The 27,684-nt window shown below is 62.0% G+C and overlaps 1 protein-coding gene across 9 annotated transcripts in view; it reads left to right on the top strand.

The window, feature by feature from the left end:
* PRR5 (proline rich 5) overlaps nt 1-26,456 on the top strand; it is a 57,271-nt gene extending 30,815 nt beyond the window's left edge. For 3 of the 9 annotated variants that reach the window (XM_047786020.1, XM_047786021.1, XM_047786017.1), the window contains 7 exons: nt 8,693-8,773; nt 10,867-10,915; nt 12,489-12,546; nt 16,935-17,026; nt 17,443-17,583; nt 23,799-23,934; nt 25,548-26,456. In XM_047786020.1, the coding sequence (XP_047641976.1) occupies nt 8,693-8,773; nt 10,867-10,915; nt 12,489-12,546; nt 16,935-17,026; nt 17,443-17,583; nt 23,799-23,934; nt 25,548-26,014 (1,024 nt within the window). In that variant the 3' untranslated portion in view covers nt 26,015-26,456. The other 6 variants (XM_047786018.1, XM_047786025.1, XM_047786019.1 and 3 more) reach the window with 6 other exon arrangements.
* Nucleotides 26,457-27,684: the final 1,228 nt, after the last annotated feature.

Raw genomic sequence — 27,684 nt, 5'->3', positions numbered from 1 at the left:
CCGCAGCTGCCCAGCATTCCTTAGACCACCCTCCCCCACGGGCCCTTCCCAGACAAGCAGGGGCGTGGGAAGCCCCGCCACCAACCGCAGCTTTGTTTGAAGAGCAAGGCTGGGATCGGGAAAAGATGCGGTTAATTTAGTGGGATTCCCCACCGTGTTTGCCCAGGAGCCCTTTTCAAAAATAGATATTTCCACCAAAAGGAGATGGGAGGGGGCGAGAAGAGAATGGGGCAGCTGTTCTGGGGGCTGTGGGGGCTGTTTCCCCGACACACACCGGGCAGTAGAATCCTGCAGACCTTCTGCCCCCTGGGGTCTTGGCTACCAAGAAGCCGACTGTGGATGCGGACACGTGTTTACTGGGCATAGCAGTCTTTTCCTGAGCATCAGGGTGGGCACAGGGCTGCCAGCCTGAGACCCTCTTCCATGTGCCAGGCAGGACACAGTCGTTCACGGCCAAGTTTGTCTTCTGTCCTCCACCCAGCTGCCTCAGTTTCCCTGTCGGTCAGTGGGCGCACACACAGGCCTGACCTGGGGACAGCGAAGGAAGGACCCTCCTTAGGGAACCGCATCAACCCAGCCACCGCACGCTGTCTTAAGTGGGCTTTCTCCTCTCCCAGAATTGAGATAAGAGACCAGCCTCCCACCTCGTTTCTCTGCCCTGGTTTAGTGGAAGGAGCCAAACAGATTTAGTTCAAATCCCAGCTCTGCCTCTAACCTGCTGCATGGCCTTGAGCAAGTCGTTTTTTGCCTCTCTGGTCCTCGATTTCCTTGTCCATAAAATGGGCTAATGAGAGGGAGTTCCCGTTGTGGCTTAGCGGAAACGACTTCGACTAGGAACCATGAGGTTGGTTGCAGGTTCGATCCCTGGCCTCGCTCACTGGGTCAAGAATCCGGCGTTGCTGTGAGCTCTGGTGTAGATCGCAGACACGGCTGGGATCCAGCATTGCTGTGGCTGTAGCCCTACAGCTCCGATTAGACCCCTAGCCTGGGAACCTCCATATGCTGCAGCTGTGGCCCTAAAAAGACCAAAAGACCAAAAAAAGAAAAAAAAAAAGGGGCTAAATAAGAGTGTCCACCTCACAGGGCTGTTGTAGGGATTCAATGTGAAGGTCAAAGCCCTCAGCATGTGCCTGGCACATAGTGGGTCCTTTGTAACTCCTAACTCAAGCTCAAACCTGTGCTGGGGACAACCGCATGTCAGGATGGGCCTGTAGCGCCAGGATTGGGGGCGCCCTCAGGGGCTACTGGTTCCCGAGCCTTCACCACCACCATGTTTCTGAGCCTTCTGCCCCTGCTGGGGTCTCCTGCTGCAGTCAGCCCTGCTGGGGGGTCCCCAGGCAGAGGTGGGGCACCCTGGGCTCGACTCTGAGTCTTCCAGAGCTCAGGGAGGTTCCTGTGAGGACAGGCCACCTGAGTCACTCCACTGTTTTTCACCTAAAGGAGTTTAGAGCGTCAGCACTATTCTGCGCCCCATCCCACAGCTTAGCACCGTGAAGGCCCCGAGCCTCCCAGCCTTTGGACCCGCTCCCCATTTAGAGGTGCAGAGGGGGACACGGCACCGGGCGACCTGCCTGGTGGACACCGCAGAGCAGAGCCCCAGCGCACCTCCCTGGGCAGAGGGAGCCCAAGCCAGGGAGGGGCAGTGCCTTCTGCTTCAGCACACACACTGAAGGAACTCTTGGAGAACCGGGGCCCCTTCCGGTCACTGCCTGTCCCCCCAGTGCAGGGCTCCCTTCCAGGGCCCCCCTAGGATAACAGCCTCAGGATTCTGGACAGTGCGGGTCCTGCTTTGCTGAGCTGTGGGCTCATTCTGAGTCCAAGAAGAACCCCCATTTCTCAGGTGACCACAGCTGTCACAAATGGCCACATACTTGGTGGCTTAAGACAAAGTCCTTCATAGTTCTGGAGGTACCCAAAGTCCAAAATCAAGGTGTCAGCGGGGCCTCACTCCCTCCAGAGTCTCTAGGGGAGGGTTCTTCCTCCCTCTTCCCAGCTCCTGGGGGCTCCTTGGCCTGTGGCCACATCACTTTGCTGTCTGCTTCTGTCCTCACCTGGCCTTCTCTGTGTCCCTGTGTCCCAACCGCCCTTATAAAGACACCAGTCATTGGATGTAGGGCTGACCCTAAAATCCAAGTTGGTTTGTCTCAAGATCCTTAACTAATTATATCTACAAAGACCCTGTTTCCAAATAAGGCCTGGGGTACCAGGTGGACATGAGTTTGGGAACCCTACTCAACCCACTACAGTGACCCTGGGCCCATCCCCTACATTCTCTGTGCCTGTTTCCTCATCTGGCCGTGGGGCAGAATACACCGCCTGCAGCCGTGAAGGTGGATCATTCACTCACTCCCTGGCCCTGGGCCGGCCCGGGCCTAGCATCAAACACACAGCCTCCTGGAGCCTGGAGTCCATACAGGGAGATAGGCGGTAAACCAGGATGCAGGCACACCCGCAAGGTGCATGCAGGTGATGCACAGGGCTGGCAAGACGATAAAGCAGGTGAACCTGAGTGCTGGCCGCACGCAGCTGGGGTCCACAGTCCCCTCTCCCATGGGTGCCCCAGGAACGTGTGGGTGCCGGGCTGCCAACTGGCTGGGTCGTGCTCACCCACTGTGAGCTAGAACTGAACTGTCAGACCCTGAGCACCATGGCTGCTCTAGGGGGAGGCTTCTCCCCTGTGCCCGGCCCAGTGCTGGTGCTGCAGAGAGGTGGCCGCAGAGCCCCTTAGAAGGCCTGTCTGTCACTCCCACCTGAAGCCCCTTTCCCCTCCCCAAGGGCCTGGACAAGGCACATTGTGTCCCTGACTGTCCCTGGCTTCACCCCACAGGTCCTCGCTGGCCCCATGTGTGTCCAGGGCCTCCAGCTCCATGAAGGTTGAGTTCTTGAGCTGAGGGACCAGCTGGGGGGGGGCAGTCAGGAGCTCCCCAAACCCCGGCAGGAGTCCCCTGTCCCCGCCTTTGGGCCAGAGGGTCTTAACCATTATGCAGCCCTACCCGTGCCAGGCCTGGGTCTGCCCACATGCCTGGTTTGGAAAGCCCAGTGCCCGCCCAGCATATGGATGTGAGAAGGTGCGCTGTGTGCCCGGGCGCTACGGGCGACGCTGCCCTCTTACTCCCACAGATGCGCCTCAAAGGCTGGAGTGAAGTCCTCAGCTCCGGGTAGGGAAACAGGGGCCAGGGGCCAGGGGCCTGATCAAGAGCCCTGCTGACGTGGCCTCTGACCCCTGGGCTTTATGAAGCCACTGCCCAGGACCGTGTGAGTTCATGTCCTCTGGGGCCAGGTGAGGCCGGGTTGGTGGTCAGAGCCCCCCACAGGCTGTAGCCCACTGCGTCTGCACATCCCTGGTTCTAGAAGCAAGCCGCTGGCCCAACCCCCACCAAGTGTCCTGCCCCCGGGTCTCCTGGCCCGTGAGTGCCCCACCCCCAGACAGCGGTGCCCACCCCGCCCACCTGTCCCAACCTCTGTGTAGAGGAGCTGCTTTCACCCCGCCACAGCCTTCAGGGTGGGGCTTGTCACCCCATCTTGCAGATGAGAACACTGAGGCTCAAGAGGGCCGGGGACTGGCCAGGTCTAACTCCAGAGCTTCGGCCACCACCTCCTGGGGGTCTCTGAGGGCGCGGAGGAGGTTGGCTGGAGCCTCCAGGGTGACCTGTTGGTTGGGGGTGGGGGGTGGGGGCCTGTGTCTGGCCCTGAGCCCCTGCCCCCCTGAGACAGCCAGGGTGTGGTCAGCAGAGAAATGACCCCCAGAGGTGGCCCGGAGCCTGGGGATGTTCCCTTCCACGGTGACAGGGACTTTGCAGATATGAGTGAGTAGAAGATCTCCAGGTGGGGAGATGATGCAGGCGGGCCCGGTGTCATCATGAGGTCTTAATGGGCAGGAGGCCGGGGGTCAGAGTTCCAGCAGAGGGGAGAGGGGCCGCACCGCAGGCTTGAAGGCCGGCAGGAGGGCCCAGGCCCGGGACCGTGGGCGCCTCTGGAAGCTGGAAAAGGCCAGAAGCAGATTCTCCCCTGGAGCCTCCAGAAGGAGCCAGTGCTAATGACACCTTGATTCCAGCCCCGTGACCCTGACCTAGAGCTTCCAGCGTCAGAACCATAAGGAAAGAGCTTTGGCTGGTTTTAAGCCACTAAGTGTGTGGGCTTTGGTTCCAGCAGCCTCGGGACACGCCTCTGCTGGGCTGCTCGCCCTGGGCCCCCACGTCTCCCACCCACGGTGACCAGAACCTGGCCTCCTAGCCTCGTGGGTGGGAACATGAAGCAGGCGGCTGTGGGGGGGACACGGGCACCTGTCAGGGCAGGTGGGCCTCTGGGGAAACCCTCCAGGCTCTTGCCTGGTGCGCCAGGGGGTCGTGGGCGTGGGGTCCCTCCCGCTCAGCCAGGAGCCCAGGTGGGAGGTGGGGAATTGTCAGAGCTGGGGACAGAGCGACGCTTGTTTGCCGAGGAGCAGGGCAACCTGCCCACAGGCCTGAGAGGGGTGTCCTCACCCCCATTTCCCAGGGGGTCAGATCGAGGCCCAGCGCGAGGTCAGGATTGGCTTCTGAGTCGCCTGTCCACCCCCCCCCCCCCCGTACCTTTCAACTGGGGGTGAAGAGGAGGCCTGCAGACACTTGGGGGATGGCTGGGGCAGAGCCAAGCAGCCCCCCCCACTTCCCGGGTGCGACCCCCAGCCCAGGTACAGATGAGGACCCTCCGGCTCTGGTCACCCTTGTTTGGGTGGGGCAGAGGAAGGACTAGAGTCCTGGCTGTTAAGTGAGGGATGGGGGGTGCGGGGGGGGACCCCATGGAGCCAAGCGCCTCCATCTACCCCACTCACAGGCCAGGTCCTGAGACAAGCCAGGCCTCAACACCAAAGGAAGTGGAGTTGCCGTTGTGGCTCAGTGGAAACCAACCTGACTAGTATCCATGAGGATGCGGGTTCGATCCCCAGCCTCACTCAGTGGGTCCGGGATCCAGCGTTGCTGTGAGCTGTGGTTGTAGGCTGGCAGCTGCAGCTCTGATTAGAACCCTAGCCTGGGAACCTCCGTATGCCGCGGGTGTGGCCCTAAAAAGACAAAAACGAAGAACAAAAACAAGCACTGGAGGAAGTACCCGCCCCTCTTGAGGTCCAGGGCGGCCTTCTGGGGGCACCTGGCAGAAGCCTGCCCTCCTCTCTGTTTTCTGAGCCTCCGCCTCTCCAGGGGTCCCCAGAGGGGCGGGGTCCCGAGCCGCCAGAGGCCAGGCCTTGGGGGCCCCACCTACTCCCTCTGTCAGCGCTTCCTGCATGGGCAGGCGTTGACACGGGACCCGCCCAGCTGGGGCCCCAGCTGCTCGCAGCCCTGCTCCAGCCCCAGCCTGAGCCAGGGTGGCCATGGGTGGGTTCAAGAGCTCCTGCCGTCAGCCCTTCCTCCGAGGCCTGACCATGGGCCCCGTCCTGCCCCCGCCAGCCCTGGTAGCAGCAGGTCCAGCACTGTGGAGCCCCGCCCCGTGCTCAGGTGACAGGTGGTGAGACTTGCCCCTGCCCTCCTGTCCCCTCCATGGGGGAGGGACGGCCTGGCGGTGAGAGGAGGCAGCTGGGGGACAGGTCAGCCACCCCCCCTGGGCCTCCCCCGGAAGCCCCCGGGCCCCTGCGGGTTCCACGAGGCCCAGCCTGCCTGCCTCTGGTCTGGGAGGCCTCTGCCGGGGTTTCACTTCTGTCCCGGGGGTTAAGTCACACGCGGGCCCTCCTCTCCCCACCGGCGGCCCACGGCGAGCCTTTGCTATTTACCCACCTCAGACTTTGGAAGGATCGTGGACCTCGGCTGGAAGGAAGCAGGGGGAGCCGGGCCCTGCCTGTCCCCCACCACCGGTTTGAGCAGCTGCGAGGGGTGGCAGGGCTGTGGGCCTGGACTCCGTTCTGGTCCTGCCAGGCATCGAGCTGTGTGACTCGGGCTATCGCCTGGCTTCTCTGAGCCTCGTGTTTGCTTCTGCAGCCTGGGCTGTGACAGTTCGCCCTCACGCCGAGGTCGGGGGAAGGGGGGGAGATGGAGGGAAGCCCAGGCCAGAGGGCCAGGCTGCAGGGGGTGCTTCTGGGCCCTGCCCCCCAACCCCAGTCCCATGTAACCCCTCAGGGCCCTGTCTGCCCCCCAGCGTCTCTTATAGGGGCTGTCATTCTGAGTCCCATTATACAGACAGGGACACTGAGGCCGGCGGGGTCCAGTCTCGGGATGGACGCATGCAGCGGGCAGCCCAGAGCTGGGATTCAAACCAGGCCCACACCTGTCCCAGCCAGGGAGCTGGAAGTGGGAAAGGCAGAACCCGGGTCCACCAGAACAGGAGGCTGGGCTGGGCTGGGCTGGGGGTGTGGGGCACAGATCTCAGGGGTGACCCTGGGGCTAAACCAAACAGCTACTCACCCCTGCGAGGAGGAGGGATCTGACCTCACGGTGAGTCTCCAGAAGAGGCAGCTGGGAGGATGGCAGCCCTGAGGCAGGAGGCCAGTGTTGCTCAGATCTAGGGTGGGGGTGGTTTAAGTGACACAGAGGGCGCTGGATCCCCACCCCCCGGCTCCAGGGCCTCGGGAAAAGACCATCCAAGGCCACGTGGTTAGGGTCGCCTCTGGGCTGGGCACCAGAGTGGGCTGGGCTCCCTCTGGAAGTTTTCAGGGAGGAAGGAGGAGGGGCTGGTGAGGCCAGGCTCTGAGAGCAGCAGGAGCAGGCGGGTCCCAGCCATGCTGTCCCCTCGGCCTGATGGAGGCCTGGACCCCCAAGGAGGACTTGGCAGGGGCCCCCTCTGAGTGTCAGGAGGGCCCCTCCGCCAGCCCCCAGGCTCCCCAGCCCGCAGGACTGAGGCTGCAGACCCCCGGCTCTGTGCTTGTCCTGCATCTGCCCCCCCCCCACCAGCAGCCCCCCGGGGCAGTGAGGCTCCAGCTGTTAGGATTTCAGGGTGGCAGCTGCAGTAGGACAGCTGGCTTCCTGGCGGCCAGTAGACTTGCGTCCGAGTCTTCCTTTTCTCAGTCTATAAGTGGGGAACAGCCTTACTGTGGCACAGTCGTGGGGCTGGGTCCACCGCGGGCTTCTAGCAGGTGGGCACAGTCCTGGCTGTGCCCACACGCCAGGCCCGGCCCTGGCCAGGCTTCCGTCCTCCCAGCGACCTGGGGGCAGGCACCCTCAGGACCCCTGCTTCACAGGCAGGAAGTAGCAATTCGCGGGCGGGCTTTCCTGGACACGCAAATAAGCAACATTCCAGCCCCAGGCCTGGAGTGGTGAGGAATCAGGCACACGGGTCAGGTGACAAGGCCTCTGGCCGGGTCAGGACCAGCTGTGGAACCCGGCCCTGTCCCTGCACTGCTGAGAGCCGCCTTCACCCACCTGGGACGGGGGTCCGGACCTGGCTCTGTGTTGGGAGGCTGCTGGGTGAGTGCCGTGGGTTCCCAGGACTTGGCCTCCCTGAGGCTCAGTCTCCTCATCTGCAAAGTGGGCTGCCAGTCCGTGATGCTGGGGAGGGGGCAGCCGATGAAAGCAGGGCCTCAGGAGCTGGGTGGCCCATGCCTGCTCCATGGTGTGAACCGCACGCTCACCCAGCTGTCCCTCCATGCCAAGAATCACATTGCGTCTGTGGCGGAGCCCCCCAGACCTGGTTTTCACCCTGGGGGGCTTATGGCTGGTGGCAGGGACTGACATGAAAGTAAACTCACAAAGTCCTGGGGCCCAGGCCTCCCTGGGGAAGGAAGGAGGTCAGGAGGGCTTCTTGGAGGCGGTAGCCTCTAGCCAAGGCTCCGAATCGAATAGCTGCTTGCCTGGTAGATGGCATAAGCGCCACCCCCAGCCCAGGTAGGAGGGGCCGTGGGTACAAAGACCCTGAGTGAGGCGCCCCTGGCAGGCCCTGTGCTCCATGAGGTTAGGGTATGGGCTGCCCAGGAATGTGGGGAGGGACCATTCCAGACAAGCCTCAAATGCCTGGTCCAGGTCTTGGGCTGTATCTGCAGGGCCCTGGGCCGGGAGGCAACTGGCTGCAGGGGGAGGTGCGGGGAGGTGGCATGAGAGGAGGGTGCGGCAGAGATCCAGCAGGTAGGGATGGGCGGGGCCCAGGACGCATCTCCCGGGGACTCTCCGGGCTGCTCCTTTGAGCCAGGTGCTGAGCACCGGGTCCGTGAACAACCCAGGGCCCTGTGCTCCGAGGTTTATCGATTACACCCATCGATCAAACAAATCACCTGTAAACACGTAGGTGCACGCTGACAGGTGTTGTAAACACTGAGGTGGCTTGTGGACTTGTGACCACCTGTGACCCGAACAAAGGATCCACGTAGAGGCAAGTGGGGGGGGGGGGGCGGGGGCAGGACCCGACTGAAGAAATGACGTGCAAAGGCCCTGAGGGGCGGGGTGCCGGTGACACAGGTACCCAGGTCAGGGAGGGCGGCAGGGGCCAGCGCCCAGACACTGGAAGCTGCAAGCGCCAGTCTTAGTTATGTTTGGGGGTGGGAGAGGCCGTCAGAGGGTGCCCCCTAGTCCATGGCTGGGTGTAGGGGGTTCACGCACACGGGGAGGGAGGCAGAGTCCGTGGAAGGTACAGGGGAGGTGCTGGGGGGGGGTGGCACAGGGTGGGAACCCAGGCTGTGGGCAGACGGGGTCCCTCTTTCTGAAAGGACCAGCTCCCTGCTCCTGACCGGACAGGAGAGGGAAGAGGGGGGGTGTCTCGGGGCCCCTGGACGGCAGCGCTCCTCTTTCCCCGCCCGCAGCATCCACAACGGGGTGATTGCCGTCTTCCAGCGCAAGGGGCTGCCCGACCAGGAGCTCTTCAGCCTCAACGAAGGCGTCCGGTGAGTGGCCATCGTCCCATCCTGGGCCTGGGTCTGTGCGTGGCAGGGAGATCTGTGCCCGGTGGGAGGTCCCAGCCAGCGCTCGGTCCAGCCTTGGGTGGGACCCTCAGAGCCCAGGTAGACAGTGGCCCCCATGTGGCCCCTGACCCCTGGCCTTTACCCCCACCCTGCCTTTCAGGGGAAGCAGGGTGGGGCTTGGACGGGGGCTCAAGAACGCCCACGAAGGATATTTGTTCTGTGAAAAGAGGAAGGACCCACCTGCCTAATGACGGGAGCGTTATTCCCAGAAAAGCAATTACAGCCCAGCCAGACGCCCCTCATTTCCTGTGAATAGCTGAGGAGCGGGCACTCATGAGGGAGCCCGGGGCCGACCCACTTCCAGGGACTCTGCGAGGCCAGGGCATTCGACCTGCATTAGCGGGGCACGTGGGAGCTCAGAGAGGTCGAGAGACTTGCCAGGGGTCACACAGCTGCTGCAGGGAGTCATTTCCCACCTCTGAGCTCTTTGACGACACCCCACCCCCACCCCCACCCTGGCCCTGAATCTGGGAAAGAGTTTCTGGGGAAATAGCAGGCAGACCTCTGCATCGGCTTGGGGCAGAAGTAAGCGTGTAATTGGGAGTTCCCGTCGTGGCTCAGCGGTTAACGAATCCGACTAGGAACCGTGAAGTTGCGGGTTTGATCCTTGGCCTCGCTCCGTGGGTTAAGGATCCGGCATTGCCGTGAGCTGTGATGTAGGTTGCAGCGCGGCTCGGATCCCGCCTTGCTGTGGCTGTGGTGTAGGTCGGTGGCTACAGCTCCGATTCGACCCCTAGCCTGGGAACCTCCATGTGCCACAGATGCGGCCCAAGAAAAAACAAAACAAAACAAAAAGAATGTAATTGGGAGAGTTCCTGCTGTGGTGCAGCAGGATCAGCGGCGTCTTGGGAACGCTGGGTTGCAGGTTCGATCCCTGGCCCGGCACAGACGGTTGAGGATTTGGTGTTGCGGCTGCTTAGGTTGCGACTGAAGCTCAGATCTGATCCCTGACCTGGGAAACCCACCTTTTTAAGGACCCAGACCTCTTTTTCCCAGTTGTTTCATGGCATTGCCCTTGAAGGGCGTGTCACATGTCCCACCTTCTTAAACAGACCTGGGGCCCCCCTGTCGCCCCACTTGTGCTCAGCTGTAAGAGGCCACTTGCGTGCTTTCTGCAGCTCCCCAGTTCTTCTCCTTGGTAACTGAAATCGAGGCCCTGCTGTAGGGACACGGGTGTTATTTAACTAAATCGGGGTCATTAGAATCGATGTCTCTCAGACATGCAACGTGAGGACAGCCTGACGGGAACAGCCTAACGGGAACAGCAGCCTAAAAATTGACATCCTAGTACGTCGTTCAGAACTTGAAGACTGTTGAGTGCTGGCCCCCGCGTTGAAATGCCCGAGTCCTTTCAGGCTGTGTTGGGGTTGGAACCTGCCGCCCACCATCCTCTCGGCCCCTGGAGGTGTGCGGTGCGAGAACTGTCAAGATGAGTACAAAGGGCCAGGTTCAGATCCTACCTTAGTGTGTCCTGTGTGTCTCTGGACAAGTCACTCGACCTCTCTGATCCTCTCCTGCCGCCCCTGTAAAAGGCAACCGCAGTCAACACCTGCTGCTGGCTCAGTGAGGGTGGAATGAGTTTCTCCAGGGCAGTGGAGCAAACATGCCTGAAGATGCCCTGCAGGGGGAGAGGGCAGAGAGCCAGAGCCAGGGACTGGGGGCATGTGCTGCCAGCTCGAGGATTCGGCCGAGAAGGGAGGGTGGAGCTGGGTGTTGGAAGCCCAGCCCTGCCAGGTGTTGCCCCTAGAATGTGTGAGAGGCCAGTGGCCCTCCCTTTGCCTCGGCGGACCCCGCAGCCTCCTCTTGTATGAAACCGGGGATGCCTGTGGATGATGGGGACACACGGCCGACCCTGTCCCCCTCCCCCCACAGTGCTGGGATGGGCAGACATCACGCCCCCCCCTCACGTTGCTGGGCAGGTGGGTTGGTCTCCCGCTGCAGGTAGCCCTCAGCCATCCCCCCCGCCCCCCGCCCCCTGCCTCACCCTCACTCACTGGTCTCCCCTCCACCCACAGACAGCTGCTGAAGACGGAGCTGGGGTCCTTCTTCACGGAGTACCTGCAGGTGGGTGCCAGCCGTGCCATCTGCTCCCAGTGGGTCTGAGGAGCTCTAGGTTCAAGGTCTCTGCCTTGCCGTGACTCAGTTTCCCCACGTAGCCCGGGCGGCCTGCTGGGAGGGTCACACAATCAGGCGAGACAGCGCCCGGCCCTGGGCGGAGCTTGAGGCCAGTTTGTTGGTAATTGTCCGCCTCCTCTGAGAGTGTCGGTGGAGGTTCCCAGAGTCCGCGTGTGAGTCACCCACAAACCCTAAGGCCCTGAGCTGTGTGGTGATGATGCCAGCGTTGCCAGGGCCACTCCGTCCCAGGTGCAGAAGCAACAGGCCTGCAAAGTTGATGAACAGACGGGATCCTGGGCTCAGGTGGGTGAGAGAACTGCTGGGGTCAGGCAGCCAGGAAGGCTGAGGTGGAACAGGGACTTTTTTTCCCCCCTCCCCGCTTTTTAGGGCCGAACCCTAAAAAGCATATGGCAGTTCCCAGGCTAGAGAAAAAAATCAGAGCTATAGCTGCCAGCCTACACCACAGCCGTAGCAACGCGGGATCCAAGCCACATCTTCCACCTGCACCTCAACTCACAGCAACACTGGATCCCTAACCCACTGAGCGAGGCCAGGGATCGAACCTGCATCCTCATGGCTACCAGTTAGGTTCTTTACTGCTGAGCCACAGGTGGAACTCTGGCATGGGGACATCCTCACGCAGGGCAAGCACGATGCCCATCACACCCCCCTCCCCAGAGAGGGTGAGCCTCGGACCAGCCCGTGGGTCCTCCCAGCCTGTGGGTTTTTAATCTGGCAGCTTTTTTGGGGTGTAATTCACATACCATACTGCACACCCGATCAAAGCGTACAGGCCGGTGGCGGTCGGTGACCTCACAGAGTTGTGTGGCCGTCACCACTCTCTAATTCCAGGACTCTTTCATCCTCCCAAAAGGAGACCCCGTGTTCACAGATATGGAGTCCCCTTTCTCCTCGCCCCCCAGGTCCAGGCCCCCACTAGTCTTGTTTTGTGTCTCTGGATTTGTCTGTGGGAGCATGTCATGTCAGTGGAATCACACAGCCTGTGGCCTTTTGTGTCTGGCTTCTCCCACCGAGCACAGTTTTTGAGGTGCAGCCCCTTTGTAGCCTGTGTCAGAAACCCATTCCTTTTCACGGCCGAGTAATATTCCATTGCCTGGTGAGACCATTTTGCTTATCCACGCATCCATCCAAAGCCTCTGGGTTGCTTTCATTCTCTGGCTGCTGAGACCATGCGCTGTGACGTGCCACCTGCAGTTGGCGGGCAGGGGGCTGCCATTTGAGCCTCACGGAGGTGATGGTGGCACTCGAGCCAGGCCTTGGGTCGCTGGGCCCTTCTTGCTGGAGTGTCCTTCCTGCTTTGTGGGATGTGGAGGCAGCTGCCTGCCTGGCCTGCTGAGCCTGAAGCAGGAGGCCGAGGCCTGGCCCGTCTCTGGCAGGGGCCCTGCACCACCTTCCCCCCTGGGCCTCGGCTGCCTGTTTTTGGACCCTCGGGGGCCCTGCCCACCTGGAGCCCCCTGGGCACCCACGGAGCTGTGACAGCGTCTCCACGTGTGCCTTTCAGAACCAGCTGCTGACGAAAGGCATGGTGATCCTGCGGGACAAGATCCGCTTCTACGAGGGTGAGTCGGGGGCCCAGCAGCTGGACCAGGCGCTGGGCCACGAGGCTGGCGGGCGCGGTTGCTGGGAACCGTGGCACCGCTGGGCTCCTGGGGCTCTGGGTGGGTGCGGTGGCTCTCTGGGTCAAGAGAGCTCAGAAGGGGCAGGAGCGATACCTCGAGGGCAGCAGGGCCGAGATCAGACCCCAGGAGGGGACCCTGTTGGAAGTGCGTCTGTCCCCATCTCGCTGGAGCCCAAGAGGGCCTGCCTCCCTTCCCTGCCCACGAGGACCCCCGGAGAACCCCCGCCAGCATCTCTGAGGGCCAGAGGGGAACCGGTTTAGGTAGAGGTTGCCTTGCTTCTTCTGGGGGAAGAGGCTGGAGCAGGGAGCCGCTGCCTGGAGGGGAGTGAGTGTGGGCTCCCTGCTGGAATTTGGGGCTCCCTGCTGGAATTTGGGGCCCAGGCTTGGGCCTTCTATGCTCAAACCCACCTTGTGAGGGCTTTGGGTCATTGTACGCATTTCACAGCCAGGGGACAAGGCAGCCAGAGCCCCCAGTTTGTCCCCTAGCCTCACTGCGTGTAAGGGACGGAGTGGGGATTCGAGCCCAGGGCACCCTGCCTGCCGTTCTCGGTCCTGGGCCCACGTGTCTCAGCTGGCCTCTGCCCGCCTGGGGCCTCAGCAAGGAGAGGGAGGGTCCTGCCCAGCCACTGTCCCCCCACCCAGAGCCCTGGCAGGATGTGTCAGGTCTGGGGACCTTGGGCTCCCAGTCCAACAAGCTAGACTGCACCCCCTGGCAGGAGGGAGTTGATGGAGAGCTTGCTGCAGGCCCACTGTGTGCCAGGCCCCGTACGGCAGGACCCACTGTGTACCCCACAGCAGGCCCTGCCTGTGCTCACCCTCTTCTGGACTCTGTCCTGAGTTTCTGCATCACCTGACTCCTGGGTCACGCAGCAGCCCCATGAAGGAGGATCCATTGTCGTGGCCACTGAACGTTTGGGGAAACTGAGGCACCGGGGGCTCAGAAACTCGCCCAGGCCCCACAGCCTCTACCCGGCAGCCTGGCTCCTAAGCCCACCTCCTCTCTTCGCTGCTCAGGGTTGCTCCTCACGCCCTCCCTGGCCTTGGAAAGAAAGTCTTGGCTCATTTTACAGAGTCGGCGAGTGAGGCCTGGGGTGTGCTGGAAACTCAGAGCGGTGTGTGCCGTGCTTCTTCAGCACCGTCTCTGTGCATGTCAGGTGGAGGCAGCCGAGGCAGGAGCCACAGACGTAAGGATGGGAGGCAGAGGCTGTGGGGGGTCCAGGCGGGCTTCCTGGAGGAGGCAGCACCTAAGCTGGCAGGAAGATTTGCTGGTGGGGCCGCCCTCCCACGCCCCTTTCCTGACTCGGCACATTCCGGCAGTGCCTGCCCTCCCACCAGCTCGCCCAGGGCCCCTGGGACCTTCGGAGAAGAGGCGCTTTGTGTAGCTTGGTGGAGTCCTGCCCGCGGCGGCCCTGCCTGCCAGGCCACCCGGCAGGGAGCACCGGTCCTGTCTAGCCTCCGCTGGCCTCAGGGACAGGCACGGAGGCCCAGCTCCAGCTCCCATCCAGCCATGGACACGTCATTTCCCTCTGGCCTCAGTGTCCCCACCTTGGCACTGGGGTTAAATGGTCTCCGTCCACGTGTAAGCACAGGTCAGGCCTCCGGGGACCTGGACATGGAGACCCAGGCCCTGCCTGGCAGGGGCTTACGACCCAATGGGGACACAGACATGGACCAGACAGTGACAGTCCTGTGTGATAAGTGTGAGAGCGAAAGGAAGCCCTGGGGAAGGAAGGGTTCATTCCACCTTGGCAGTCAGGGAGGGCTACATGGAGGTGGTGGCCTTTGAGTCAGGCCTCAAAATGTGATCTATTCAAGAGGACATCTGGCCCCCTTCAGCCCATGCAGTGGGGACAGTGGCTGATGCCACACCCCCAGGGTGGCCTTGAGAGCCTCCCCCTCCTGCCTTCCACCCCAGGTTGGGCCCCAGGGAAAGCTCTTCCTTCAGACTGCTCCCTGCAGGCAGCCACGCCCTCAGTCGGGGCCTCAGCCGGAGGGGGTGGGTGGCCCCCTGTGGGGCAGCCCCAGGACCTCCCTGCATGCCCCCCCTACAGCCTCCAGCGAGGCCTTGGCCATCGGCTCCCCCGCAGAGGGACCCCTGGGGGTAGGAAGCCTGGAGGGGCTTTGAGCTGGTGGCCTCCCACCCTGGACCATGTCCCAGCTGGCAGTCTGGGTACGATGGCGGGCAGGGGGACTTCTTAGCAGCCAGATGCTCGGGGACCCTGAAGAGGACGCCAGGGTCTCCTATGGGCCCCGGGCTCTGCCCCTCTTGTCCTGCAGGAATCCCAGCCTGGTCTCGGTCGGGCGACCCAACTCCACTGTGGTGGCCTTCACGCGCTCACGTCTGAAACCGGCCACCCTCCTCAGAGCCCCTGCTGCGGCCTTTTCCACTCTCTGTGGTCACCACGGTCCCAAGGGTCTCCCAGTCTCAGGCTGAGGCCCGAGCCGAGGTCGGCCAGGTCCGTCTCCATCTCCAGGGCCTGACAGTCAGCGCCGGCGCACCCGCACTGAAGAGGAAGACAGACAGACTGACCACCCCTCCCCAGCCGGGGGAGGGCCAGGGCAGGGCCACTGCGAGGGGACAGGCCCGCAGCGGAGCGCTGTCAGCCCTGAGGCTGTGGGATGCTCATTGCACCCATTTTACAGAAGGCCACGCTGAGGCTCAGGTCGAGGAACCTCCCAGGGGTCCCCGTGCAGGGCTTCAGCCCCGTGTGCCCGACTCTAACCCCAGGCAGGCCGGTGCCCCCAGCCAAGAGCCCAGCCAGGAGACGGGGCCGAGCGTCCTGGCCCCTTGGCCGGCGTGTGGCTCTGGCTGGGCCTGGGCTCATGGTTTACAACGTCTCGTTCCGCCTGGTTTCCGCCCCGCGGGCTGGAGAGCAGCCTGCGCCCAGCAGACGCCGGCCTGGCCCGCGCCCAGAGCCGCCCCACGGCCCGCCCGGGGAACTGAGCTGCCTTTCTTCCTGCCGGCGACGGCGGGGACCTCAAGGGACCTTCATGTGCAGGCAGAGCCCTGCGGGTGGCGGGCACCCACCGTCCTGGATTCCAAGGAACTGGGCGTGGCCCCCTGGGAGGCCAGGTTGCTGGCCGTGGGCAGGGACCCCGGTGCCAGCAGATGGGCCCCCGGCAGAGGCCAGACCTGTCCTCCCCACGGTCACCGCCGCCAGGCTCCCCCTCCCAGAGCCGGAACCTACACGGACCTGGGGGCTTTGTGGGGCAGGGGAGGGGGCCGGGGAGAGCGTGCGGAAGAGGCAAAGCCCTTGACCGACGCCCTCGTTCCCGTGGAAACGTCCAGGCGTTGCAGTGAGCAGTGCACTCTGGTTGGCCGGCCAGCCTGTGGCCCCTCCGCTCCCAGAGACCCCCAGCACGCCCGTCCTTCTCCAGCCAGTCGCTGGCCTGGCTTCTGGGTGGGGTCCCGCCAAGCCGCCGAGGCCTTGGCGACACGTCCTGGAGGCCTGCTTCCCCTGATCCCCAGCTTTCTGCTCCTTCTGCAGAAGTGCTGAGGGTTCAGTGCTTGGTATTTCTTGGGGGAACCTGGAGCCGTCTCAGACCCCCAGGGTCTGTCCACCCTTGACCGGGGCCGCTTCTTCCCCGGGGCCGGCAGAAAGAGGCCCGCAGAGCTTGTCCAGATGCCTGCTTTTCACACATCTGCCTCCGTGGTTCACAAGTCCGTCAACTGGGAAAACCATCCTCCTGAGTTAGCTTAGAGAGCACCTCCTCCGGGAAGCCCTCCCTGCCTGGCCCCCTGCAACCTGGGACATGTTGCTGCTCTTGGACGTGGGCCCCTGGGCTCCCCAGATCCCACCCCAGGCAGCCAAGTGGTGGGGACCCGAGCGTTCAACCGCTCAGGGGCCCCGGCTTTGTCTGCCCGCGGGGTCCTCCCCCATCGCCAGGATTGCTGTCCACTGTCCTGCTGCCCTGTCACGCGGTGGGACTGGGGCGCTTTGGGGCACAGTGGAGGTGCTGTGGGTGGCCAGAGGCAGGGTGAGACCAGGGTGTGCTCTGGCGCTCCTGTTGGGGCCGTGCCTGTGGGGCTCGTGTGGGCGGAGGCTGGAACCCACCGCAGCTTCTCTGCCCCAGGCCTGCCTTCTGGTTTCCTCCCATCAGCTCTGGGGGCTCCCCTGCCACAGCCCCCCTTTATTGTCGGGGCAGCTGAGCATGGGGAGGTAAATTGGGGGTCCAACCACTGTCACCCTGGTGGGTGAGGGGGCCTCCAGAGCCCAGCCGTCGGCTCCTGCGTCCTCCCGGGGACGGGACAGGTGACTGGTGACCTGGGAGGCGGGACGCGTCCGTCGGCACCCGTTGGAGTGGTGGGTGACGGTCCTTGTCCCATAGGACAGAAGCTGCTGGACTCCCTGGCCGAGACCTGGGACTTCTTCTTCAGCGACGTGCTGCCCACCCTGCAGGCCGTCTTCTACCCGGTGCAGGTGGGTGGCCCTGGGCCCCAGAGACAGCCCGCCCTGGCCTGGGGGTGGACACACCCCTGCCCCTCTCTGCCGCGTGGGGGCTGGCTGCACACGTCCCCAGACTTCTCAGATCTGGCTCCCACCACAAGATGGACCCAAGGAGCAGCGGCAGCTCCCCCCCGGAGGCCCCTAGGAACCCTGAGCCTCACACAGTAGGCGGTGCCGTGCCGTGCAGGCAGGAGGGGCTCTGTGTGTGACAGTAACCCTTTCCTTGCCTGAGGAAGCTGCGTGGGGCCCTCTGCTCAGAACCAGGGTCTTCTGAGGAGGAGGACAGGGTAGAAGGGGGCCGGGGGGGGGGTCTGTCCCCCTGTGTCATCTGCTCAGAACTGCAGAAATGGGAAGAGTGAGGGTCTCAGCAGGGCCTTCTGTGTCCGCAGGGCAAAGAGCCGTCCGTGCGCCAGCTGGCACTGCTGCACTTCCGGAATGCCATCACCCTCAGTGTGAAGCTGGAAGACGCGCTGGCCCGCACCCGCGCCCGCGTGCCCCCTGCGGTTGTGCAGATGCTGTTGGTGCTGCAGGTGCGGGGGGGGGAGCCTTCCCCAGGATTTGGGTCCATGTGACTTATCAGTGGTTGGGGGGTCGGAGGAGGCTGATCAGGAGGAATCTGGAGGGAGGAGGAAGCTGCAGGGGCAGGGAAGGAGCCAGGTGACGCTGAGGGTTCAGGGAGTTCCTGTCGTGGCTCAGCGGAAACAGACCCGACTGGTATCCATGAGGATGTGGGTTCGATCCCTGGCCTTGCCCAGTGGGTCAAGGATCTGGTGTTGCCCTGAGCTGTAGTGTAGGTCACAGACATGGCTTGCATTTGGCATTGCTGTGGCTGTGGCTGTGGCTGTGACCGGCAGCTGCAGCTCTGTTTCGACCTCTAGCCTGGAAACTTCCATATGCCACAGGTGCAACCCTAAAAAGAAGATGTGGGTTCAGGAGAAGGCTGGCCTCGGGATGCCACAGGGAGCCCAGACGAGTGAACAAAGCCCCCTCATGGGCCGCGGGGCGGGGCCTTTACACCCCCCAGCCGTCTGTCCCTGGAGCTGGGGTCCCCTCCCCACTCCCCACAGCCTGTCCAGGCATGTCTGGTGCAGGTGGCTTTCATCTGCCAGGGCAGCCCCAGCAGCCGGGGGCAAGTGGCCGGCCCAAGTCAGGGGTCTGATGGACACGGTGCTGTCCAATTTGCTGGCCTGTCTCACTATCCCGGGACAGGGGCAGGCGCTGTCAACCCCCATTGAGTCCTCGCTTGCTGGAGCTGAGAAGCCAGGGGCCTCCGCAGGCCGACAGGCTCCAGACACTTTTCATATCCTGAACACACCCGTGCATGTGCAAGTCCTTCTAAATTTGGGACCCAGGGCAGCTGGTGGAGATTCCAGAGCAAGGCAGGGGCTGACGAACGTGGGCGGTGGAAGGATTGAGGGGCTACGCTGCGTGAGAGCTGGTGGGGGTCCTAGCAGCCAAGCAGGGTGCCAGCCTGCAGTTGGGATTTTGAGGGGTTTTAGGTCAGACCTGGCTGGGTCAAAGGTTGGGGGGGCGTGACTGCAGAGACACTGCGTCCCTCGGCCTCTTTCTTTGCGTGATAGAGAAAGACCGCCCTACCTGGCAGGGCAGCTTCGAGGATAATGGGAAGAAATTGGGAGTTCCCGTCATCGTGGTGCAGCGGAAACGAATCTGACTAGGAACCGTGAGGTTGCAGGTTCGATCCCTGGCCTCGCTCAGCGGGTTAAGGATCTGGCGTTGCCGTGAGCTGTGGTGTAGGTCACAGACAGGTCTCGGATCTGGCTTTGCTATGGCTGTGGTGTCGGCTGGCAGCTGCAGCTCCAATTGGACTCCTGGCCTGGAAACCTCCATATGCCACGGGTGTGGCCCCCCCCCCCGAAAAAAAAAGAAAGAAATTGATGCTGAGTCCTCTGTGGTGCTTGCTCCTAGGAGGCAGGCACCAGACGGCCGCTGGGGTTTCCGGGCAAGGAATGGAAAGGCCTCACCTTGATCCCATGAACAGCCCCTGAGTGGGCAGCCAGGCCAAGGCAGTGCTGCCCCCTGGTGGTCACTGCACCTCACGCAGCTTCCCCTGGAGCCGCCTCCTGCCCCTCCTGTGTGTGACCCCCGCCCCCACGACTGGGACGCTTTGTTGTTGCCTTGGCCTCCCCCCTTTTTTTGTCTTTTTAGGGCCGCACCCACAGCATATGGAGGTTCCCAGGCTAGGGATCCAATCAGGGCTACAGCTGCCAGTCTACACCACAGCGACAGCAAGGCGGGATCTGAGCCGCATCTGCCACCTACCCCAGAGCTCATGGCAACGCCAGATCCTGAACCCCCTGAGCAAGGCCAGGGATCAAACCCGCATCCTCATGGATACTACTCGGATTCAGTAACCACTGAGCCGTGAGGGAACTCCGGCCTCCACTTTAAAAAAGAAACCTTTTTTTTTTTTTTTTAATAGTTGATTTGCATTGTTCTGTCAGTTTCTGCTCTACAGCAGAGTGACCCGGTTCATGGCTGTGTACACATAGCTACATGCGTGCCCCCACGTTTTCTCGTACTGTCGTCCATTGTGTTCTATCACAAGTGATTGGATGCGAGTCCCTACGCTGTACAGCAGGACTTCATTGCTCATCCTCTCTCAGTGTAATAGTTTGTTGAATTCCCGTCGTGGTTCAGCAGAAACAAATCCTCTAGGAACCATTAGGTTGCAGGTTCGATCCCTGGCCTTGCTCAGCGGGTTAAGGATCTGGCGTTGCTGTGAGCTGTGGTGTAGGTGGCAGACGTGGCTTGGATCTGGCATTGCTGTGCCTGTGGTGTAGCTCCAGCAGCTGTAGCTCCAGTTCAGCTCCTAGCCTGAGAACCTCCATATGCCACGGGTGTGGCCCTAAAAAGCAAAAAAAAAAAAAAAGAAGAAGAAGAAGTTCCCAAGCTAGGGGTACAATCAGAGCTGTAGCTGCCGTCTGACACCACAGCCACAGGAACTCAGATCTGACCTACACCACAGCTCATGGCAACACCAGATCCTTAACGCACTGAGCAAGGCCAGGGATTGAACCTACATCCTCATGGATTCTAGTCGGGTTTGTTAGCGCTGAGCCACGACAGGAACTGCTTGGCCCCAAGTGTTAATGGCCTTGTCCCAGTCCCCACGGTTTTCAAGTCCCATAGGGATCTGAGGTGGCAGCTCTTGGTCAGTGTGCGCTGAGGGCCTACTGTGTGCCGGTGCATCACCCACAGAATCACAGTGTCTCCTCAAGGGTCTCAGAAGCCGGATAACGGCCCTGCCTCTGAGCGCACATGGGTGATGCAGCCCCTGGGCCCCCCTTTCCTCACTGTGTAATGGGGAGCAGAGACCAGACCTCACAAAGGGGTTCTGGGAATGAAAGGACATTCAGTCCATGACACGCCCAGCACAGCTGAGCAGCACTGTCACCCACGTCCCCAGCACTGGCGAGGTGGGGACAGTCCCTAAATGTTCCTGACTTCCAGAAACACCAGGGGGCCCGCCCCCTCCTCGTTCAACAGCTGCATTCATGGGGTCTGCGGTGATGGTTCCTCTTGCGTTTAGACTTTTGAACCTTTTCTCTTTTATTCTCAGTCTGGCTGGAGGCGTGTTGATTTTATTGATCTTATCAAAGAGCCAGCTTCTTGGTTTTGTTGATCTTCTCTGTCCAGGCCCTGTTTTCAGTTTCATTGATTTCTGCTTTGATTGTTGTTATTTCTTGTCTTCTGCTTTCTTTGGACTTTTTTTTTGGCCGTACCTGCAGCGTATGGAAATTATTGGGCCAGGGACGGAACCCACGCCACAGCAGTGACCCAGTCCACTGCAGTGACAACCCCAGAGCCCTAACCTACTGCGCCACAAGAGAACTCCAACTTTGGACTTGATTTTCTAGTTTCCTAAGGTGGAAGCTTAGAAGATGGGTTTTTTTAAACTTTTGATTTCCTCATACATCCATTCAATGCTATAAATTTCTCTCTAAGCACTGTTTGTTTGTTTTTTTTTCCTTTCTTTTTATGGCCATACCTGCAGCCTATGGAAGTCCCTGAGCTAGGAGTCAAATCAGAGCTGCCACTGAGGCCTACGCCACAGCCACAGCAACACCAGATCCAAGCTACTTCTAAGACCTAAACCACAGCTTGTGGCAACACCGGATCCTTAACCCACTGAGCAAAGCCAGGGACCAAACCCACATCCTCACGGAGGCCATGACAGGTTCTTAACCCACTGAGCCACAATGGGAACGCCTTAGCACTGCTTTTGATGCATCCCACAGATTTGGTTTTTATGTTTTCATTTCCATTGAATTTGAAGTACTTTAAAACATTTCTTGAGGTTTCTTTATTTTGAAGTGTGTTGTTTAATCTCCATGTTTCTGCGGATTTTCCAGTTAACGCTGTTATTGATTCCTGGCTTCATTCTTTTGTGGTCTAAGAGCCGATGCTGTATGGCTTCTATTCTTTTCTTATATTTTATTTTTTTATTTAATTATTTTTGGCTTTTAGGGCCGCACCCGCAGCATATGGAGGTTCCCAGGCTAGGGGCCTAATCGGCACTGCAGCTGCTGGCCTAGACCATAGCCACAGCAACACCAGATCCAAGCTGCATCTGCAACCTACACCAGAGCTCATGGCAACACCGGATCCTTAACCCACCGAGCAAGGCCGGGAATCGAACCTGCGTCCTCATGGATGCTAGTCGGATTCGTTTCCACTGAGCCACAACAGGAACGCCTGGCTTCCACGCTTTTCAATGCGTTGAGGTGTGTTTTATGGCCCCGAATGTGGTCTGTCTTGGCAAATGTTCCCTGTAAAGCTGGAGACGAGTGTGGATTCTGCGGTCGTGGGACCGCGTGGTCTGCGGATGCTGGTAACGCCCAGCCGAGGGATGGGGGTGCTGAGTTCATCTGTGGCCTTGCCGGTCGTCTGCCTCCTGCTCCATCCCGTTCTGAGGGGGGTCCAGCTCTCCAACCGGGAGAGCGGATGTCTCTTTTTCTTCTCACAGCCCCTTCCCTTCGGGGTCTGTGGCTTCCTGCTCTGTTGCTGGGTGTGGACACACCGAGGGTTGTTGGGGCATCCTGGGGAACCGGCCTCTTTCTCATCAGGTGAGGACCTTCCTCAGCCCCGTGGCTCTCCGGGGTCTGAAGCCTGTCCCGTCTGAAACTGACACAGCTGCTGGCCCCGGTCCGTTAGGTTGATCCGTGATCCGTGACCTGTGACCACGTTGTCACGTGTAAATTTCCTCACTCCCTCACGTCTCATCTGTGTGTCTAGTTCAGTAGGTTTCCTGCAGGAAGCACAGGTAGGTTCTCTTGCTGACTCAACCATCCTTTAAGGTTCACCCAGGTGGACCTTGTTTCTAAACTGCTGGCAGCCCCTTGAGGTCCTTTCTCTCTCTTTTTTTTTCTTTCTTTTTTGTTTTTTTGCCATTTCTTCGGCCACGCCCACGGCGTATGGAGGTTCCCAGGCTAGGGGTCTAATCGGAGCTGTAGCCGCTGGCCTACACCACAGCCACAGCAACGCGGGATCCGAGCCGCGTCTGCGACCTACACCACAGCTCACGGCAATGCCGGATCCTTAACCCACTGAGCAAGGCCTGGGATCGAACCCGCAACGTCATGGTTCCTTGTCGGATTCGTTAACCACTGCGCCACGACGGGAACTCTTTGACGTCCTTTCTTTCATCCGTCCCTTTGTTCATTATCTCATCATCACTCACTGAGACATCATATGCATTCAGCAGGCACGGCCTTAAAACCTGCTGTGGGGAGCTCCCGCTGTGCCTCAGCGGAAATGAATCTGATTAGTATCCGTGAGGACGCAGGTTTGATCCCCGGCCTTGCTCAGTGGGTTAAGGATCCGGCATTGCCATGAGCTCTGGTGTAGGTCGCAGATGCAGCTTGGATCTGGTGTTGGGTTAGATCCCCAGCCTTGCTCAGCAGGTTGAGGAGCCGGCGTTCCCATGAGCTGTGGTGTATGTAGGTTGGCAGCTGTAGCTCCGATTGGACCCCTAGCTTGGGAACCTCCATATGCTGCGAGTGCAGCCCTAAAAGCCAGAAAAAAAAAATGAAAGAAAAGAAAAGAAATGTGCTGTGAGCCTGGCCCTCTGCCTGGGGTGCTGGTGACACAGAACTTGCCTCCTGGTCAGCTCACAGCTGGGTGGCCAAGACCACGGCTGTCCCGTGAGCAGCCTCATGCTCCAGGCTTTGGCCTCCAGTGAAACAGGAGGTGGATCCCTTCCCAGCTCCGGGCGAGAGGAGTTGGCAGAGGAGGCAGCGTGGGGTGGAAGGAAGGCCTTTGATGGACGTGCCTTCGCTGCCCAGTTTGGATGGGGACCTGGACCGGGCCCTGGCCTTCCTCCCCGCCCTGCGGCCCTTCCTCCCCCAGGGCTCCATGGGGTGCAGGAGTGAGGCGGGGGGCCCTGGCTCCGTAGGATCGCCTTGATGAAGCCAGCTCGAGGAACGGGACATGGCTGTCCCAAGGGGGGCGAGGGCAGAGTGCCTGGACTCACTTGGCCACAGAACACCCTTTTCCTCAGGCATCAGCTGCTGTGGGCAGCGAGCAGCCCCAGGGTGTTAGAGCCAGAGAGTGGTTCCGAGGGCTGGGGAGGGCGGGCACGGGGGCATCGCCCTGGGGGCCAGGACCCACCCGGGGGGTGGGAGGACGGACGGGGCCGTGCGTGTGGCCTCTGAGCTGAGCCCAGCCGGGCTCGGGAGGCAGGGGATGGGCTGTGCGGTGACCCTTGCCTCCTCTCGTCCTGCAGGGCGTGCACGAGTCCCGGGGAGTGACCAAGGACTACCTGCGCCTGGAGGCGCTGATCCAGAAGGTGGTGTCGCCCTACCTGGGCACCTACGGCCTCTACTCCAGCGAGGGTACCTTCACCCACCCCTGCATCCTGGGTAGGGGTCTCCTGGGCCTGGGGTGGGAAGCGGGATGATCGCTGGCCCCTGTGCTTCTGCCCGGGGGCCCAGGCCTCCCAGTGGAAAGACGTGCAGAACGGGGATCCCATGGGGTTCGAGTTTCAGTCCCGCAGCACACTCACCCCCAACATCCACAGGCTGTGCTGCGTGCCGGGCCCTGGGCACAGAGGTGGGTCACCGGGGTCCGTCCTTCCAGAGCTGAGGGGGACCCAGCGGGCAGACACCACCAGCAGTGTCACGATGGCTCCTGAGAGCCCCGTAGAGACCCCCGCCTTCCCCAAGTTCACGTCCATGCTCAGTCCTGAACGTCAGGGGTTGGCCAGCCAAAGGACACAGCACGCACAGAGGCCCGGGGCCCAAGACGCCCCAGCTTGTCTGGGGACTCAGGGCGGGTGTGGCTGGGCGTCCTGGGCTGCCTGGCCTGGTCTTGCTCTTGAACAGACGGGCAGCCCCCATGGGCCCATTCAGCACTGTAAACTGAGCGCCTGCTGTGCGCCAGCCCGTTCTGGTCCTGAGGGTTCAGCAGAGACAAGCCCCACCCTCATGGGCTCTTGTCCCCTAGGGGAGGCCGACCAGAGAGTAAACTGTCCCCAGACAGTCCCCAAAGTGACCTGTGCCCAGGGAACACGAGGGCCTTGGGCGGGGGAGCTAAGGGTCAGGGAGGACCCAGGCCTGGGTGGAGGTGTGTGCAGAGAGCTGAGGGGACAGCAGTGGAAGGGCTGATCAGGGGTGTCCCCACTTCCAGAGCGCCCCCACCCCCCACGCAGCTATAAAAAAAACCTGCCCGGCAGCTGGACTCAACCCAGGCAGCGCCCCAGCAACTGGAGGGGGACTTTGAGCTGCCCAGGTTCTGTGTGGCCCTGGCCATCAAGATCCCCACCAGGCGCGGGGAGCTGGGGGCTGGGGGGGTTGGGGGCAGCGGGGGTTGTGCGCTCTCCTCTGGTCCACGACCTGCCACTGCTCACCCTGCTCAGCCCTGCCACCTGGTGGTCACTCTGTGGAAGTGCAGGGTCCTGAGTGAGTGGGAGCCTGAGACCTGCCCTCATCACCATCCTCTCCTGCCCCCCCGCCCCGCCCCAGAGTAAAGCCCGATGCGGGCACTCACCACTGCCTGACCCGTGGCCCATCCAGAGGGCTTTTTAGTCCCCCCTTACACAGTAGGGCTTCAGCGCTGAGGGCAGGGGCTGTGTCTGCCCAGGAAAGTGCTGGCGTACAGCAGGTGCTTAGATTTGTGACTTTCCGCAGGTGGGGAAACAGGCACGTGCACAGGTCCCTGGCAAAGTGCCTGTTTGAACCCGGGCAGTAGACTGGAGCCCTCCACCCCCACCCCCGCCCATCCGGGCTGAAAGGCTGGACCCAGGAGAGGAGGGGGTCCCATAGGGCTGGCCCGGGTGTCAGCTGGAGTAGAAGCCCCCACTCTCCTCCCCGGCGCAGCCGCAACGCCCCAGCAAGACCTGCGCGGGTCCAGCCAGCTTCTCCCTAGAGCGGCCCCTTCCTGCAGAGCTGGTTGCTGCCTCCAGCGTCTGGCTGGAGCTTCCCCGGGGCGGGGTCCCCCCGCCTCCACATGCCTGATGCCCCGTCTGTCTCTGCAGAGAAGCACTTACTGCGCCGCTCACGTTCCGGGGACGTCCTGGCCAAGAATCCGGTGGTGCGCTCCAAGAGTTATAACACGCCGCTGCTGAACCCCGTGGCGGAGCACGAGGCCGAGGGCGCGGCGGCCGGCAGCACGGGCATCCGGCGACACTCCGTCTCCGAGATGACGTCCTGCCCGGAGCCCCAGGGCTTCGCCGACCCGGCCGGCCAGGGGCCCCCCGGGACCTTCAGGCCCTCCCCGGCGGGGCCCTGCCCCAGCAGACTGTACCCCCCGGCCCAGTCCCCGGAGCCCGGCCCGGGCCCGGCCCGCAGCTCGCCGGCCTCCTCCAGCCCCGAGAACCTGGTGGACCAGATCCTGGAGTCGGTCGACTCGGATTCGGAAGGGATCTTCATTGACTTCGGCCGGGGCGGGGGCGCTGGCGCGTCGGGGTTTGAGGGCGCGGGGGGCCGGCAGAGCGTCGTGTGACGGCTGCGTGCGTTCCCACCGACCCCGCGTGTGTGCCCGTGCAGTGCGTGAGTGCGAGAGTTTTCTACTGTCCCATCCAGTCCCCGACGGCCGCAGCCCTCGGCCTTCCCGAGTCTGTCGGAAAAGCTGCAGCCGCCACCATCCCAGACCCCGCGCCTTCGTTCTGGGGCGGCGGCGGCTCGCGGAGCCCCGTCTGCGGGATCGGGCACCGCCACCCCCAACCCCCCCACACACACCGCCCTCCAGGGCCCACACCACGGAGACTGTGAACCCCTCTGCCTGGCCTAGCCCCCAGGGTGACATGGCCGGTGGCAGACCTGGTTTCCCCTCGCCCACTCGCTCCAGCCACAGCGTGACCTCCCAAGCGTGACTCTGCCCCAGACCCTCCAGCGGTCCTGGTGGCTGGGACAGGAGGCGGGTGGAATAAAACTTGTCTATCTGGCTCCCCGACCCTTGCGTGCGGCGCCAGGCCAGGCCCAGCGGGTGTCCTTCCAGCCTCACACCACACCCAGCCCCTTGGGGGCTCCCCTTCCCACCCCCAGAGGGGCAGGTTCCCCAGATGGCTCTGGGTCTCTGGGGAAGGGACCCACCCTCTCGTGGTATCAGTTCTCCTGGGAGGTGGTGGCCTGTGAGCGAGTGAGCCCACTGGGGGCACTGGGAATTGGGTGGTTGGAGAGGCGAGGCAGACACCCCCACTTAGAGGAGCCATCTGCAGGGATAAGGGAGAAACGAGCCTGGAGCTCTTGCTCCAGCCCTGGGCAGGAGTGCAGGGGTAGCAGGGCAGGAGCTCAGCATTAGGATCTGTGATGCGGGCACATACTTCTCAGGACCAGGCCTAGTGGCCAGGAGAGCAACAGTGAGCCCCTGGTTTGGGGGTGGGATGGGGCCAGCAGCCTGTCCCTTGTCTGAGAACCAACAAGAGTGTAACCATAGGAGTTCCCTTGTGGCCCAGTGGGTTAAGGGTCTGACATTGTCACCATAGCAGCTCAGGTCACTGCTACGATGCAGTTTCAATCCCTGGCCTAGGAACTCCACATGCAGCCAAAAAGAGAATGTGGCCATGAGTCTCAGCTGATGGGGCTGATTCCTGAGCTGTCCTGCTGGGCTCCCAGCTCTTACCCAGCCTGGGATCAGCCTGGGGTGGGGTGGGGTGGGGGCATTATGGGCAGTGTCCACTGGAGGCAGAAGGACCAGGCAGAGGGTGAAGATGTGGCAGGGAGATGACTGCCTGAGCTCCGGCCACCTTGGCGTGCTGGGCCCTTGGTTCTGCCCCTGCTCCCCCCACCCCTGCGGTGGGGGCCCCATCGTGGAGGTTTGAGTGCCCCAGGCTGCCATGAGTTATTGGACCTGGTCTGATCCCCAGGGACTCCTGTGGCACCTGCTGGCTCCTGGGCCATGACCAGGCATGGACTTTGTCTGTAGGGCCCCTGAGCTCTTTTAAAAATCCCTCCACTCCGGGGGCAATGGGAGGCTCCAGACACGGGCCAGCAGTGCCTCCCCTGCGGAGGGGAGATAAACGGGGGGGGGGGGGGGGGGGCTGAGCCTGAGTCCCACAGCAGCTCTGGGACACTCAGTGGGATCTCCAGCTGGGGCTGCCCACTGCTCTCCATCAAGGGGCAGCCCACCAAGGTGGGCTTTGAGTGGGTCCACGTGTCCTACCCAACCTTCCT

The sequence above is a fragment of the Phacochoerus africanus genome, chromosome 7 (genome assembly GCF_016906955.1).
Source record: "Phacochoerus africanus isolate WHEZ1 chromosome 7, ROS_Pafr_v1, whole genome shotgun sequence".
In the NCBI taxonomy this organism is placed as follows: domain Eukaryota; kingdom Metazoa; phylum Chordata; class Mammalia; order Artiodactyla; family Suidae; genus Phacochoerus; species Phacochoerus africanus.
Note: the sequence above shows the minus strand (reverse complement) of the source record. Positions and strands in the feature narration are given on the sequence as shown.